Here is a 14,941-nt window from a genome sequence, read left to right as displayed (position 1 = left end):
CACCTTTGGCTGTCATCATTAAGGCTGTAATGTTTATGAGATAATATATGTAGAAAAGGAAGGCTTAACATTATGTTTCCCTGCTGTTTTGCCCTAAACAAAAGTAGGCTATTTATCATAAGAAACACAGAGTCAAAAATAACAGTGACATTTGTCACTGACAGAAACATATAGGCAACCATCCATTGCTCAATATTTCATCGTCAAAACCAATAATGTAGTGTATTAGGAACTGCTTAAAAAGGCAATTTTCTTATTTTCTCTGTGTACTCGTGTTTCATCTTAGAACTATGGAGCTTCTCTTACAGCCCTACAGCTTATTCAGATAAGCATTGTTTGAAGTACACTGTACTTTGTGAGCTCTGTCTAGCCAATGTATTATTTATTTAAGTGACAAGCACAGTTTGGAGATTTTAGTAAGCAGATCAATATAAAATACTAGACTTGAAGAATGAACTCAAAGGCCCCACCGAAAGGCTTTTATGTAAGAATTCAGCAGTAAAATGTTTAATACAGAAAATCAAGTTAGCACCTTTCAAGAGTGAAGTGGCACAGAACAGAAAAGAATGGATGTATTTTCTTTGAACCCTCCATTTGTAGTGTGCTGTTTACCTGTAAGATTACACTTTCTATTTATAGTCATTACAAGAATTTGAAACAACCATCTAGCAGTAAGATTACTTGACTCAGACTTATTGTTACTATCACAACAGATATTTCTAACTCCTCTGAACCTGATATTCTTAAATAGAAATAGAATCTTAATTCTTTCTTGCTTATCACTCAAAGACTGTCCTGCTGGGTACTCTGCCTACAAGGCTAAGACCTGTCAATTCCTAAACATAATCTTCCTACATCTGAGTATGTTTAGTCCCAGGTTCCTTCCTCCATGAATTTCCAGCCTCTGCTACCTGTAATATTGCCCCCCAGTTGTACCATGAAGACAGGCATATTTTTTAAAATAATTTTTCATGGACATATTCAGAACTTGCTGTCTTTTGGAGAAACACATAATCATTGCAGCTTTTCTGGTGACACTGAGTAGAAGCTCTAGCTGCCAAGCAGTACATAAGAATATGGTTTATAATCTCATTATATACAAAGCAAGAAATAAATAGCAATTAATTATATTTTATAAAGTGTGTATTTAATATATTTATTAAATGCTGACATAGAAGAATGCATGAGATTGTTTTATTTACTGTCACTAAAAGCCACAAAGTGATTCAGAATTTTATTTGCTATAATTATGAAATGTTTAGTTCACATCATAAGAAAACTATCAGAAACAGCAATTCTTCCAGAAGACCCATACAGCCAATAGATGAGCACTCAGAATTTCAACACTCATATGTATTCTAAATTTGAATTACAAAGTAATAAAATACAGATAAAATGTTTGTTCCCATCTTACATGTAAATTCGTTGGGATTAATAATTGACAATATGATCTATATTTTAATGTAACATCTGGAATACACCAATTTATACTGTAGCTGCTTGTTAGACTAGTGATTTTCATGGATCATTCTTTTCTGTTATCTTTTCTGACTTTAGGGTTTCAGTCAGAAGTATGCTGTTTTTCTTTTTCTTCAGTTGTAGTTAAATTTTCATATATGAAAGACACCATGGATGTGTACAATCCCCCCTTTTTACTTCGAAAAACTTAATGAATCAGAAAGCAGAAGAATACTTTTTTCTGCTTGCTTTTGGCACAGACTGATTCATTTCGATGTAGTAGAACAATTATATAATTCTTTCCTTGAAGATATTTTTTAGGGCCAAGGAACCCACCCCAAAATGGCTTCTAAAAATTTTCTTTTACAGTCTAGGACACAAGGGAAATAAGTGATGTCAGCTGGAATGAGAAATTAAAAATATGTTCATGTTCAATGTACCCTTAGTGTACGCACGCACACTCAAAGACATCAACACTCCTCTTTGTTCTCATATTTAATCATGAGCAAATATTGCACTTATTAAACTTTGTTATAACTAGTAAGATACCATAAGATTTGTGGAGAAATGTTTAGCTGAATTGCTAGGCTAAATTGTTCATTAGTCAGGTTTCCCAAAGGAAAAAGCTCAAGCTTTCTCCTCTTTGCTTTCAAATTTTGATCACTGTTTCCCAAGTGGAGAATGGATTTCCTTTGCGATGACCTCGTCATTTAGAATTCATCTTTACAGTCTATTTCTGCCATGGGCATTCGCCCTTTTCTGGCCATGGTGCAGTTCCATGTCCTGCTTCTCCCGTGCCCTCGTTCCCTGCGGTGACCTCACTCCGGGTGGTCTCCGTGTGCCTCCAAACCTGCACAAACGTGAGGAGCAGCTCCTACCCACTGCTGGTGCCACTCCTCAGCAGAAATTATACTGTGTCTAACACGACAAGCACTTTGTAGTGATTATCAGCTTTGATTTTTGTTATTTTCAGCATGTTAAAACAAACTAAACGCTCTAACGCACGTATATTTTCCTGAATGCTTTAACTGCTGACATCTCCTACAGACAACCCTTTATTTATTGTGCCTACTCTTGTGTCTGTGCAGCTCAGCGAACCCACGAGCGCGGTACGATCACCGCGGGCCAGGCTTTTGCCGGGGAGCGTTTTGTGAGGGGCAGCGGCTCTCCCTGCCACTGCTATTGGCCGAAACACGCCCATGGGTGCACAGCCAATGAAGGTAACGACGGGCGGAGCGGACGGGCCGTTCCCCGGCCGTGCCATGTGCCCAAGGCCCCCATCCCAGGAGGAGGAGGACGGGGAGCGGACGAGCAGCCGGAACGCAGCCGGACCTGCCGGGACTGCCCCGCCCGCTCATCCCCCTTGGGCCTCGTCGGCCGCCGTCCGCCTATCCCTCAGGTGAACGCGTATCCCTCCGCCGCGGCCGCCCCTCAGCCGGGCTCGCACCCGGCAGTCCCCGGATGGAAATTGTGATGGCGGCCGGCAGCGCCTCGCCGGACGGTGGCGGTACCCGAGGTAACTCCGCGGGGGTTGTCGGGCGGGGAGCGAGGAGGCCCCGCGCGGGGCGAGAGGGACGGTCCGGAGCGGCTCGGAGCAGGCAGGGGGCGCGAGTGGCCGCGGCGGCACGGGACGGGACGGTGCCCCGTGCTGCGGCAGAGACATTAAATAGTCCGCGCTCGCCGGTAGCGGGAGGCTCGCGGGGCAGCCGGGGCTGGGGGCGGGCGGGACCGCGGGGCGCGCCCGGGGCGGCGGGACCGGGCACAAATGGCCTCGTGTGCGGCCGCCGGACCGGCTGTGGGACCGTATCCCTCCGCCGGGCTGCGCGCCGAGAGTTGCGGCCGCCCCGGGGCCGTGCGGGCGGGGGCGGCGCTGCCGCGGGGCTCCCGAGGAGGAGCCGGGCAGGGACGCGCCTCGCTCGTCCCTGCCCCAGCGCCCGCTGCCGAGCCCGCGGTCAGACGGAGCTCCCGAGCTGCCGCCGCCTCGTCGCTCGGCCCCGCGCTTTGTCCCGCCGCAGCCCCTGCCGGCTCCTGGGCACCGCCGCTGCCCCGGCGGGCGGGGGCAGTGTGAGCCCGCCCGGGGCCGGCGCTGGCAGTGTGTCGCCGCCGCGTTCGGCTGCTGTGTTTGTAAATGGCAGGTTCGTCCTGTGGCACGGGCAGTCTGTGTGTGTGAACTCTGAGAGCGCTTCGGTGATTTTTTTCTTTTTTTTCTTTTTTTTTTTCTTTTTTACTAAAACATTGCTATTCAGGTTGTGTCTGACTGCTCCAGTTCTGTTTCATAAGATCCAGTTTTGTGAGTTCCTGCATGTGTCCTGGTCTGGGGAGAGATTAAGGCGCCACTCTAAATTTGCAGACACACAGAATGGAACTGGGCATGGGATATACTTCAGTATAGTTTTATTTATTTATTTAATAGAATTTAAATAAGCCGAAAATTCTTCAGAAATCTTGAAGATCCTGCCTGCTGGGATACCTATTTTGAATGTAGTTTGAAATGGAAAAACTGTACAAGTTACCTAATTTAGCAATGTCTAACTCTTACCTGTAATATCGCTCTAGATCAAAGTATATAGCTTAAACTTTCTGTCTGTACTTTTTCAAAACGAAATATGGACAAATTGCAGCATTTTTGAGGGAAGAAAATTGTGGCTGAGAGCCTCAAGTGGTTGCTTATCCTTGTTCTTAGCGGTTTGGGGATTTTTTGAGTGAGAGTTAGCTGTGGCACATGCTTATGTATTTTCAATGTTGGTACTCATTTTATCTGCATTTAAATCTACGTACTGGTTTCAGATACTGTGAATGTAATATTCTGCCTCTTTCCCAGGCTTTTGCACAACTTTATAGAAATCTATGGTTAGGTCTTTGCCATTAAAATTTTTGCTTGAAAAAAGATAAGTGCCTTTTGAGTTCAGGTTAAAATTTGATGGACCGAGGTACCAGTCACTTCTTTACTGTTTTTAAGTTATCATGTGCTTATGTTTCCCAGCTATGAATGCCTGAGTTGTAGTGGCAAATCTAAGATAAAATAGGCATTGTTATATTGTGTATATATACAGTGTTGGTATTGCATTTGATGGTGTTCTGTGAGAGAAAAGTTGGTATATATTCTTGTCTTCAATGTGTTGAAAATCCACATAATGTAAATTTGTGAGGGATTTGGGCTTTTCAGCTTATTCTTTCAGTTATTGCTTGTATTTACACCATGTAAAATACCTTTTCTTTTTTTTCCCGAACTTTTTCTAGTTTTTGTCCTTACTGTGGCCTTGTCTGAGTCTTGCAATCTTACCTCTTCTGTGTGTGTGGAAAATACCCAGCTGTTGGAGAATTGAAGTCAAGTATTTTCTTAACACGTAAGTCAGACTGCTTTGAAAATATGCCTTTAGAGATCCCTGGGATAAAAGAGAGCCCTTTTTTTTTAAAGATTGTTTCAAGTAAATATTTTTATTTGTCATGCTCCAGGAGCTTGTTGATTGTTGCATACTACCCAAAACTAATAAAATTAAGTGTAAGGTTAGTTAATTAAAGGGGATCTTAGACTGTGACTCTTTGCCAAATGTGTTGCCCAGTTGAGGACCGCATTGGCTTATCATTGAAAGCCTGAGCCTTGTTCTCTGCAGCACTTTACCCACTTCTGATTTCTATAGTTTTTATTGTAAACATACTTCAGGTTTCAGTGTCTGGCAGTGTAACCTTCTAAGCTGAGGGATGGGCAGCTACCAGCAGGATGATGTATTGCATCATGCAAGCTGTAATCTTTGTGTTGCGCCTGTGTCTTAAAATGTTGTTCAAGCAAACAAATCCAAATAATTTTTAGTTACTTATTCTTTATGAGGAAGTTCAGCTCGCTTCTATTCAAATAAGAGATATACCATTGGCAAGAGAATGCATTTTAATGCAGTACTCTTGGTGAAAATGGAATAATATGCACATGAGTTGTTCTTTTGTCAGGGCTCAGAGCTGGGTAATATCCCACATAATAATCATCTGTGTGGAAGATGGGGAGTGTGTCGTTGAGTTAAAAGAAAAATAAAAGTCCTGTACCCAAAGTGTTTCCATTTGGAGAGATTCTGAGGAGGGAGTGTTTGTCTCTGTGGTTTGTTGTTTTGGGGTGTTTTTTGGGTTGGGTTTTTTTTTTTTTGGATATCAGATGTGTAATTGAAGTCTTGGTGGTCTCATAGCTGGAGAACACAGTTAAGTGAATTTACTTGATATTAGAGTCTGTGTCTAGTGTCGAAGTCTGTTGTATTTATTATTTTCGAGAATTGTGCTGAAGTGCTAGTATCTTCTCTAAAGGAAGACATTAAAGCATGTGCTTAAAAAAATAAAGTGTTGCTTTTCTTGCTACATGATACAAGAACATGGACTTGAAAATTTTCAATCTTCATTTTCTTTGTCAGGTATTTGCATGTCTAATGCTAGATACTTCCTTCTCCCAGGACTGTGGGAAAATATTTGAAAGATCTTAGGGCCAGTGCTTATGATGGCTTGGAGATCCAGAAGCAGCCCTTGCACTTATTCCCAGTGAGGGTGTGATCATTCTTTCAGTTTGAATGTGAATAGATACGATGATCTAATGAGTTGCAAGTCTGTGTTGCTTCAGGGCGAGCCCCAGAGCAGTGGAGAGAAATTCACTAATCAGACTTCAGCTAACGATTTACTAACTTTTGTTAGGAAACAATAAAGTGACTTTGTGACTTGTACTGCAAAAAAAGTATTTTAGTAAAAAGTGTTATACTAGTAAACAAACAGTTCTTCCTTTCCAGTACTGCTTTTCAGAATTTACGTTAATTTTGCTGCTGCTCCAATTCTGCTGATTCTGTGTCCACATTCTGTGCAGGAGTGTTGTTCAGACATAGACTTGAGCTGATATAAATTGTTATGGAAACACTGACATGAAATCTGTAGTGAGACAGTGATGCTGACCACAACTGTTTGAGCCTTTTAATCCGTAGAGGAGTACTGTGGCCAGTCATGCACTGAAAATATTAACATGTACCCAGGAACATGCAATGAGAAACCTGAGAACTTGTATCTGTTGACTGATTCAGACTTGTGTGGTACTAAAGGTAGGCATGTGAAAAATTCATTGTAGGTCAGTGTGATTGGTTTTTGGTGTTGGTAAAACCAAAAAGGTAAAGGTCATATCTCCATTGGTGAAGTGGATCTTTTGTCAGATTCTGATTTTACTTTCTTTCCTTTTTAAGCACAATAGTAACTAATAGAGTAGCACACTTGAGTAATAAAAATGTAAAATTCTGTAGATTTTAACTTCTTTTTAATACTTCAGTTAGTGGCATGTCACAAAGGAGTGGTTTTATTTGCATGAAATCCCAACTGATTTATTACTTATTTGATTTCATGCAAATAAATCAAATAAGTAATAAACACAGGCTTCATTTTTAAAAAGTAGGTCTTCAGACTTTTTTATGCCTACAGGGTGGGAGAAACCCAAAATTTGATGACATGTGTCTTTCAGTAGATGTTCTTTAAAACATATTTTTCAAGTTTTATTTATTTTTAAAAAAAACCCCACCAAGTAACAAACCAAGAAACACCCCCAACACAAACAAACAGAGGTTATACTGTAATAGGTTTTTTTGCCTCATCCTTTTTTTTTCACCCCTTGAGTAATATTATAAAAATTAACAACTTCAGAGATTGGCCTATATTTGTTAGTGAATTGTAATAGGTGTTCTAATTGCATTAGTTTTAAGAGTAATTATTTGCTTTGTTTGTTTTTTAATTTCAGGAGAATGAAATGGGGAAGTTGTAGAGCTTTGAGAGTAACTTGGCGCAGTTGCCTCATTTGCTGCCGGAAGTAAGACTAAATCTCAAGAACTCATGTAAAGAAAAGTAGAACCTTAAATCATGTCATCTGAACAGGAACACTTTTTTTGTGACAGAAAGCAAATCAGTGTCTTAAAACACAATGCTATGAAGAATTTTTCTACAGACATTACTTTGAAGAAAGAACTGGTGAGTGATCCTTCAAGTATGACAATTCAACCAGCAATTTTAGATGTCAGTCTCACTTATGGACTAAAAAACGTGAAGATTGAACTGCCCAAGGTGAACATTCCAAATGAAGTATTAATGAAACATGAAGTTGATAGGTTTAGAAGACTCTTTCAGTGTAAGCAGCAAACTGCTAGGAAATCCGTAAGTCTAGAGAAAATGAGTGGAAGCAGTCTCAGTTGTTCAGAAGGAAGCCACTTGCAAATTAAACCAGAAGTGCAATTTGAAGAAGGATTGAAAACTGCAGCAAAGATACTGAATTTCACTTGTACGAAGTGCAAGGATAACATTAGATACAGCCCGAATGACCTACAGAAACATTTTCAGCTGTTACACTATGGTGAGTTGCCTCTGTATCCTTGTGAAATGTGCAACTTCTCAGCTAATGACTTTCAGTCGTTTAAACAGCACAGACGCATCCATCGTAGCACTTTAGTGAAATGTGAGCTCTGTAATGATGAGCAGATATACACTTTGTTGGCTTTGACAAAACACTTCATATCAAAGCATTGTGTAAATGGACACTTCCAGTGTGAAAAATGTGGGTTTTCTACCTATGATGTGGGTACGTTTGTTCAGCACATTCACAAACATAAGGAGATTCCCTATAAATGTGGAAAATGCCATCAAGAAAACTTTACAGAAGAGGAGCTCCAAAATCATCTGCTTGTTCATACCAGTATGTTTTCTTTTGGTTGTCCTTACTGCAGTTACAGCACATCACGGAAAGATTATCTTTTAAAACACGTCATAGCTTTACACAGAGACCACTTAATTGCAAAAGAAAAACTGGAAAAGGATAAATATGAAAAAAGAATAGTAAAGACTCCAGCAGGACTGAAGCTTGTGTTAAGGAGGTATAAAATGGGAGCATCAAAAAAACCACTCTGGAGACGGAAGAAGATAAGCAGTGGAAGTGACAGTGCTGGAGAAGAAAATACACAAGTGCTAAGAAGTGTGAATAAAATTCAGCCAAATGCTGAGGAGCTGAATCAGTGTGTGAGAGACGTGGAAACAAGTGAAGAGAAACATCAAGGTAAATACACGGAAAAGCGTCATTTCATGGGTGGAATGCTCTCTGCCACTACTGCACAATACAATAAGGCAGATGATGGCACAAGTTATGGCCTGGGATTATTGAAAAGTGCTGTTCATGGGCCAACAGTATTGATGTTTAAAAACAATAAAATATCTGTACCAGCAAATTACAGTGCGAAATTTATGGGCTTTAAAATGGTAGATGGAAAACAACATATTGTTATAAAATTACTACCTACAAGTAAGCAAAATGACTGTTTGTTGGGTCATAAAGTTGATCCTGTTAAAGATGGTTCTGCAACTCCTTTGCTACAGACTGCTGATCCCTGTGGCTTGTCTTCAGGTGCTATACCACATGTAAGTGATCAGTCGACTTTAAAGAACAATTGTGTTCATCCATTAACTTCCCCTCCGTTTTCCTGTCCTGCTCCTCATTCAGGAAAAACAAAAGTGGAAAACCAAAATAACTACTTGTTGTATGGTAGGAGTGTTTCTGAAACTGTAGCACCTTCTAATATAGCTGAAGGAAAAGGTCCAAATTGTTTGCCAGTGAAGCTGGACTCAACTGTACCTCCACATGAAGCAGTAACAAAAGTTGGAGCTCAAACTAGTATCTCATGGGGAAGCTTTCGTCCTTCAAGTCATCCTCAGGTATTATCACCCGCTATTACAAATACCCTTCATTATGACCCTATGAAAATGCCCTACTGTCCTGAACTGAAAATGCAAAATGGTGGCCTGAATAATAGCAATGGAACTAATAATCTCTGTTATTCAACCTCAGTGGATTCATCTAATGAAGGGTTGTTGTCTTTTCACAACTATTCCAAAGTGGACTCTTTGGATAATCCATGTAGCATTTGGACGTCAACAGATGACAGGTACAGAGAATTTAGCAAAAGAGGTTCTTATCAAAACTCTGGAAATGAACTTCCATCTTCACATTCAGAGTCAATGAAAGGTTTGAAAGCAGAGAAAGTTGTGTCAGCCCAATCAAATATTAATAAAACTTACAAACACATGAACACTAAGAATAACTCTGTGTCTTTTAAAAGCCAATCTCAATGTGGTGTTGACAGCGAGTGTTTTACAGAGGACAAGCATAATGGTCGACAGTATTTGGACACTAACCTAGAGCAAGGCTTTCAGAACGTAGCTGAGAAATTCCAGGAAAATGCCTCTGATGGTGTTAACTCTTTCTTAATGCCTAAAATCACATCTGTTTTCTCATTGCAAAGTGAGCAGGCAGCTAATTATTTATCGCCTGAGATAAACCAATTACTGCAAGATGTGTTAAAAGTAAAAACAGCCTCTCAGCAGGAGTTTCACAGCAAGACTAACTGTGTCCAACTTCATTCTGATAAGCTGCTTTCTGGTCCTGAGACTGGGAGTGCAGCCTGCGTGTGTTTAAAAAGCTCTGCAACTGTGTGTGGTTTTCAGAGGCCTCCACCTAATGTACGCTTCCCTTTATGTAGGAGAGAGTTCAACACAAGATGTAGCACAAATGAAGGTACATGTTGTGGGAGAGAAAGACAGACACTCAAAACATCACTTGATTCACAGGATGTGGACAAATTATCCAGAACTCCAGGTGTTGGTACATTGCTAAAAACTCCTACAGATGAGTTTACACAGCAGGTAGTAAAAGATAAAGTACTGTCTGCAACTCAAAATCCTAGCAGCTTTTCACCAGTTTTGCCTGTTCTTCAGGAACAAAAGAAAGCCCTTTTTGTTCAGTCCCTTCCGTCACGATTTTTCGTTCCTTTCCACCTTTCTAACCAATCTAGGCAGCACATGGTGTCAGGAAAATCTCTTCCATCAACCAGTTCATCAGATGTTACTAAAGGTGTACCTGCATCTTGTGTTTCAAATAAAGGACCTGGAATGATTTTGACTTTTAGTGGGGCAGTTGGAACAGTTGCAAATGCCGCTAATGATAGTTCTCAGGTTTTAGGGGGAGTTGCATCCAGAGAATTTGGGAAAATACCAGCTTCAGAAGTGAAGGGGAAAAATGGCAATTTTAGAAATTTAAGAAGTTCCTGTAATGAGGAAGTATGTGGTACAGTAAATGACTGTATGCCATTCAAAGCACCTCGTGTAGTTACAAACTCATCAGAGTCGTCTGTGAAGGTGTTACCAGAGCACCGGGATGCTGCTGCCTTTGGGTCTTTGGAGTCAGTAAAACAACAGGAAATTAAACAGGAACAACACGTTTATGCACTTTCGCCTGATGGACAGCAGGGAGTTTTTCTGAAATGTTTGACGCCAAACAAGCCTGTAGTTCATAAACCAATTTTTTTTCAGGATAATGCTCATCGGAATTGTCAACCAAAGAAAACTGGAGCCATGCAACAACAGCCTTTGCTGAAAACAAGAACTCGTACTTCAGATACACTGTCTGATAACACTCAGTCAGTAAGGAACTTGGTGCCCTCACTACAGCTGGATAACTTGCAGTCCCTTACTCCTGCACTAGCACAGAAACCAACTAATCTTAGTTTTAATGATGCCTTAAACTTACCAGGTGGGTTAATGCCAGCAAATGCCTCTTTGGCAAGCTCTAATCCAGCATCCAGTCGTGTTCCTCCTGTAGAACCTGTTTATTCTGCTAAATCTGCAGGGATGCAGTTGCAGAAATGTTCTATCGAGAGTATGCAAGTAATAGCTGCTAACAAGAGGAATAACTCTGGTTGTCAAAAGTCCACATGGAGCACCCAAAACAGAACTGCAAAAATAAAACCTGGTTTAAAACAAGCTGGATCTAAAAGTTCGGGAACTGTGGGTGGGCAAAGAAACAAGAATTTCAAACGTAAAAGGAAGGCTAGTTGCCCAGAACCTCCTAGAAAGAAAGCAGTGTTGCACAGAAAGTGTAAAGAAAAGATTCAAGATGAAATTGTTAGTGAATCAGGTAGCCCTTACAAACCAAGGGCATCAAAAAAAACTGTAAGGACTTTGAAATTACTCCCTTTTAATTCTAACCAGCTTGTAAAATGCCCTCGGAGAAATCAACCAGTTGTTGTGCTAAACCATCCTGATGCAGATGTTCCAGAAGTTGTAAATGTAATGAAAACTATTGCTAAATTCAAGGGACATGTTCTTAAGGTTTTATTGTCAAAAAGAACCGTTGAAGCTCTTCTGCAACCAGACTTCCACAATCCTTTGGATGTAACTACTGATAATTTTTCTCAGAAAAGATACAGGACAATAAAACCCCTTAACCCTGTAAAAGAAAGATTTGTCTTAAAATTGACACTGAAAAAGACTAGCAAAAACAATTACCAGATTGTGAAAACTACCTCCAGTAATACCTTGAAACCTAAGTTTAGCTGCTGGTTTTGTGGTAGAATATTTGACAATCAGGATAATTGGGTAGGACATGGACAGAGGCATCTGATGGAGGCTACTCGAGATTGGAATTCATTAATGAAATGATGACCAGTGAAGAAAATAGTCATTAAAGTTTAAGAAAGCACCCCAGCTGGATTAGGATACACAAGTCATTCTGTTTTCTATGTCAGTATTGTAACTGAGGTTGAAAAAGTATGCAAAGTTCTTGTGTTATAAAAGAAAGAGTGTATTCCTTATTGCCATCAGATTGGAGAAAGATCAAAGAACGTTGTGGTTTAAATAACTTGTAACTAACTGCAAATACAATTCCATGAAAATATATATTATTTTTATTACTGCTATCATGTGCTATATTTTTATTCTATAGATTAAGTCTTCAGGGCCTTTGTTCTGTACATACTTAAAATCCCTAAACATGTAAATATTTTTATACTTTTCAAGTTACTTGGTATAATTCTTGCACAGAAATTACATCCTTCCCCCCAGTTTTTCAGTTCTGTGCATGCACTACTAAAACCAATTTTTAAAATATTTTCAAAAATACACAGCTGTTATCCTGGGATTTTTGTTATTTTCACTTATTAACTCTTGATTTTGTTTTTCAGGGATTGAACACTATTATTAGCAAGTGCCTCAAAGATGTGAAGCAGTTTACATTATGTTGACTGTGCAACCTTGGGTCTGTATAGGGCCATTCCCCCCCAGTTTCATTTAAACAAAGCCATATGTGAATGCTTTAAGCTATATTGCTATGCACATGACACTTGTACTATTTCTGTGCAGTTTGTCTACTTTCTTAGTGAAGTATTTTTCATATAAATTAATAAAACATATTATGATTGTGTTAATACGGTGAGTCGGAATGAAATTGATTGAAAATATACAGTATATATATTCATAATGTATATGGTGTTTAAGAATGGTGAACATTCCTAATCTGTATTGATTTTGTCACTATTAAATTTGCTAAAACTTGTGTTTACAGCATATGACTTTGAGCATTTATAGAAAATGTTCCTATCTTGTTATGTCTGCCACAAACCCTATAGGAATGGTCAGGATGTGGGGAGGTGCAGAGCACCATTTTAGGCTTGTAATTGCTTCATAGCTTTATTTCAGGTGGATGTAATTTGTCCCCCTAATGACTTAATGTTTTCTACTATTGCTTATTCAGATATACTGCCTTTTGGGGCACCAGGGATTTGGCTAAACCAAGGCTCGAGTTGTTATTCCCATATTTTATCAGCTGGAAGTGTAATGTTCTTAGCGGCCTGCTTGCTTTCTACTTTCAATTTTAGAGATAATGGAGAGTCTATGCATTACAGTTCTTGGTCTTTATACAAGGGCATGTCAGCAAAAGACCTCTTAACCATAGTGACTGAGGGTATACAGATGAAGGTTGTTATTATCCACAGTAGTAATGTCTCGAGGCTCTGTGCTCCAGGTTCTTCATGAACCTCTGTAGGCTCCAAGTTTCAGTCTAATGTGGGACTGCTCTTACCATATGGCTGGCACCTTTTGCCCAAGTATGAAGGTGTAAGCCAGCTTCATAAAGTATTGATGGAAAAGCTGTCAAAATGGAACAGTAGGCTTGGAGAGGACTGGGGCATTTAAATCCTGGGGTTTAGATTGTATGCAAGCCCAAGTAGTTTTCTGTTACTGTTCTGTACTGAAAATGAAGGTTGCTTGCTACCAATGAAACAGTAAGAAGTCATGGATGTCACAGGCATGTCACCACTAACCTGAATTCAACTTATGTTTTAAAAAGTGTTAAAATTACTTTAAAACAATTGCTTCGGTGATTAGATAAATTTTTCTTTCCTGATTTGTGTGTTGGCAGGAAGATGCACACTAGCCTTGCATCTGGTGAGTAATGTATGGAAGACAAGTGAAGCAGTCAAGGCAGCATCCTTTGGGTGAATTAATACACAGTTGGCATGTGTTGTGTACCTAAACTGAATCATTTTGTGCTGCACAATGGACTTGAGCTCTGATGTTAATTTAGCTAGGAACTTTGAAGAAGACCAGTGTAGTGGTGAGGAAGCAGGTTGGAAAGAAACAGTGTTAGGAAAGGACAAAAACATGTTAAGCTTTTTTGACTACAAGGATCTATTGTCTGCCTCTGCTTGCTCTTCTGTAAACTCTGAAATTGAACTCGCAAATTTTGGACATTGCCTTTGCCTTCTTTGGAAAAAAATATACGTGAAGTTTTTTCTAAACCTACTTGGTGCAATTTCAGTGAGGATGACGAGTCTTTATTAACAATTACTTAGCATTGAGGTGGAAGTTCTGCTGTAGCATTAGGGGTTTTTCTCTGTATTGATGAAGCAGGAGAGTGACAACTGTCATTGGAATTTTTTTTCTAACTTGTTTATTTTTGTATGAATTGACCTTAAATGGTACTGTGAAAACATTGTAAATCTAGGAAATGTTGAAATAAGGTTACTTTATACAATCTTAATTAATTGTCATGTGTCACTTTTTCCATGGACATCCATCTCATTCAGTGCAGAGAATTTTTGCTTCCTCCTGGGTAGCAATTCAGTATTTTGTTTCCCCACCCTTAATTAAGTCCTCATATTATTTAGTGCAGGTTGCTCAAGTACTGTTCCAAATATATAATTTTATTCTTACGACCTTTTTCATAGTGCATTGTTTGAGGTTCTTAGAGTTTGGCATTTCTGCAGATCAGGTTTCAGAAAAACTCAGGTGGGCCTTCACTGAAATTAAGATCACAATTAATTACCATCAGGAGAAAATTAGATTGAAGTGATCTGACCTGTGTTGCAGTATATGGTGTGGTAGAAGATGCAGGGAAGATATGTTCAGTTCTTCAGTTCAACTACTTTAATTGTCTGAAGCCACCTTTTTACTGGCTGACTTCTGCAATGTTGGTGCATTTCTCAGCATTTTCAGTAACTGGGGAAAGGTATTCTACAAATATCCTACAAACCACAGTTTTTCATTATACAGCTACAATTTATCCCTGAAGTATTGCATGAACCGAGTGAAACATAAGTCCATGTGGAAAAATATTCACTGATTGTATATGTAATGCTTGTATTGTAATGGATATAGCTGATGT

At 39.7% G+C, this 14,941-nt stretch overlaps 2 protein-coding genes across 2 annotated transcripts; one reads left to right on the top strand and one right to left on the bottom strand.

Moving 5' to 3' along the window:
- Positions 1-2,812: 2,812 nt before the first annotated feature.
- On the bottom strand, positions 2,813-3,762 carry LOC128937555 (uncharacterized). The gene is made up of 2 exons (XM_054277303.1): positions 3,717-3,762; positions 2,813-3,600 (listed from the first exon to the last, which is right to left on the bottom strand). The coding sequence occupies exons 1-2, from the start codon at positions 3,760-3,762 to the stop codon at positions 2,813-2,815; spliced, it is 834 nt and encodes a 277-aa protein (XP_054133278.1).
- Positions 2,914-13,145, top strand: ZNF518A (zinc finger protein 518A). Its single transcript, XM_054276572.1, has 3 exons — positions 2,914-2,974; positions 4,699-4,805; positions 7,205-13,145. Exon 3 carries the CDS (start codon positions 7,324-7,326, stop codon positions 11,938-11,940), a length of 4,617 nt encoding a protein of 1,538 aa, XP_054132547.1. The 5' UTR covers positions 2,914-2,974; positions 4,699-4,805; positions 7,205-7,323; the 3' UTR covers positions 11,941-13,145.
- The last annotated feature ends 1,796 nt before the right edge of the window (positions 13,146-14,941 follow it).

This window comes from Melozone crissalis, unplaced genomic scaffold (assembly GCF_028551555.1).
Source record: "Melozone crissalis strain CALT ecotype California unplaced genomic scaffold, PUWL_Pcris_2 ptg000019l_1, whole genome shotgun sequence".
Taxonomy (NCBI): Eukaryota; Metazoa; Chordata; class Aves; order Passeriformes; family Passerellidae; genus Melozone; species Melozone crissalis.
The sequence above is the reverse complement of the archived record's forward strand: the minus strand, read 5'-3'. Positions and strand labels throughout refer to the sequence as shown.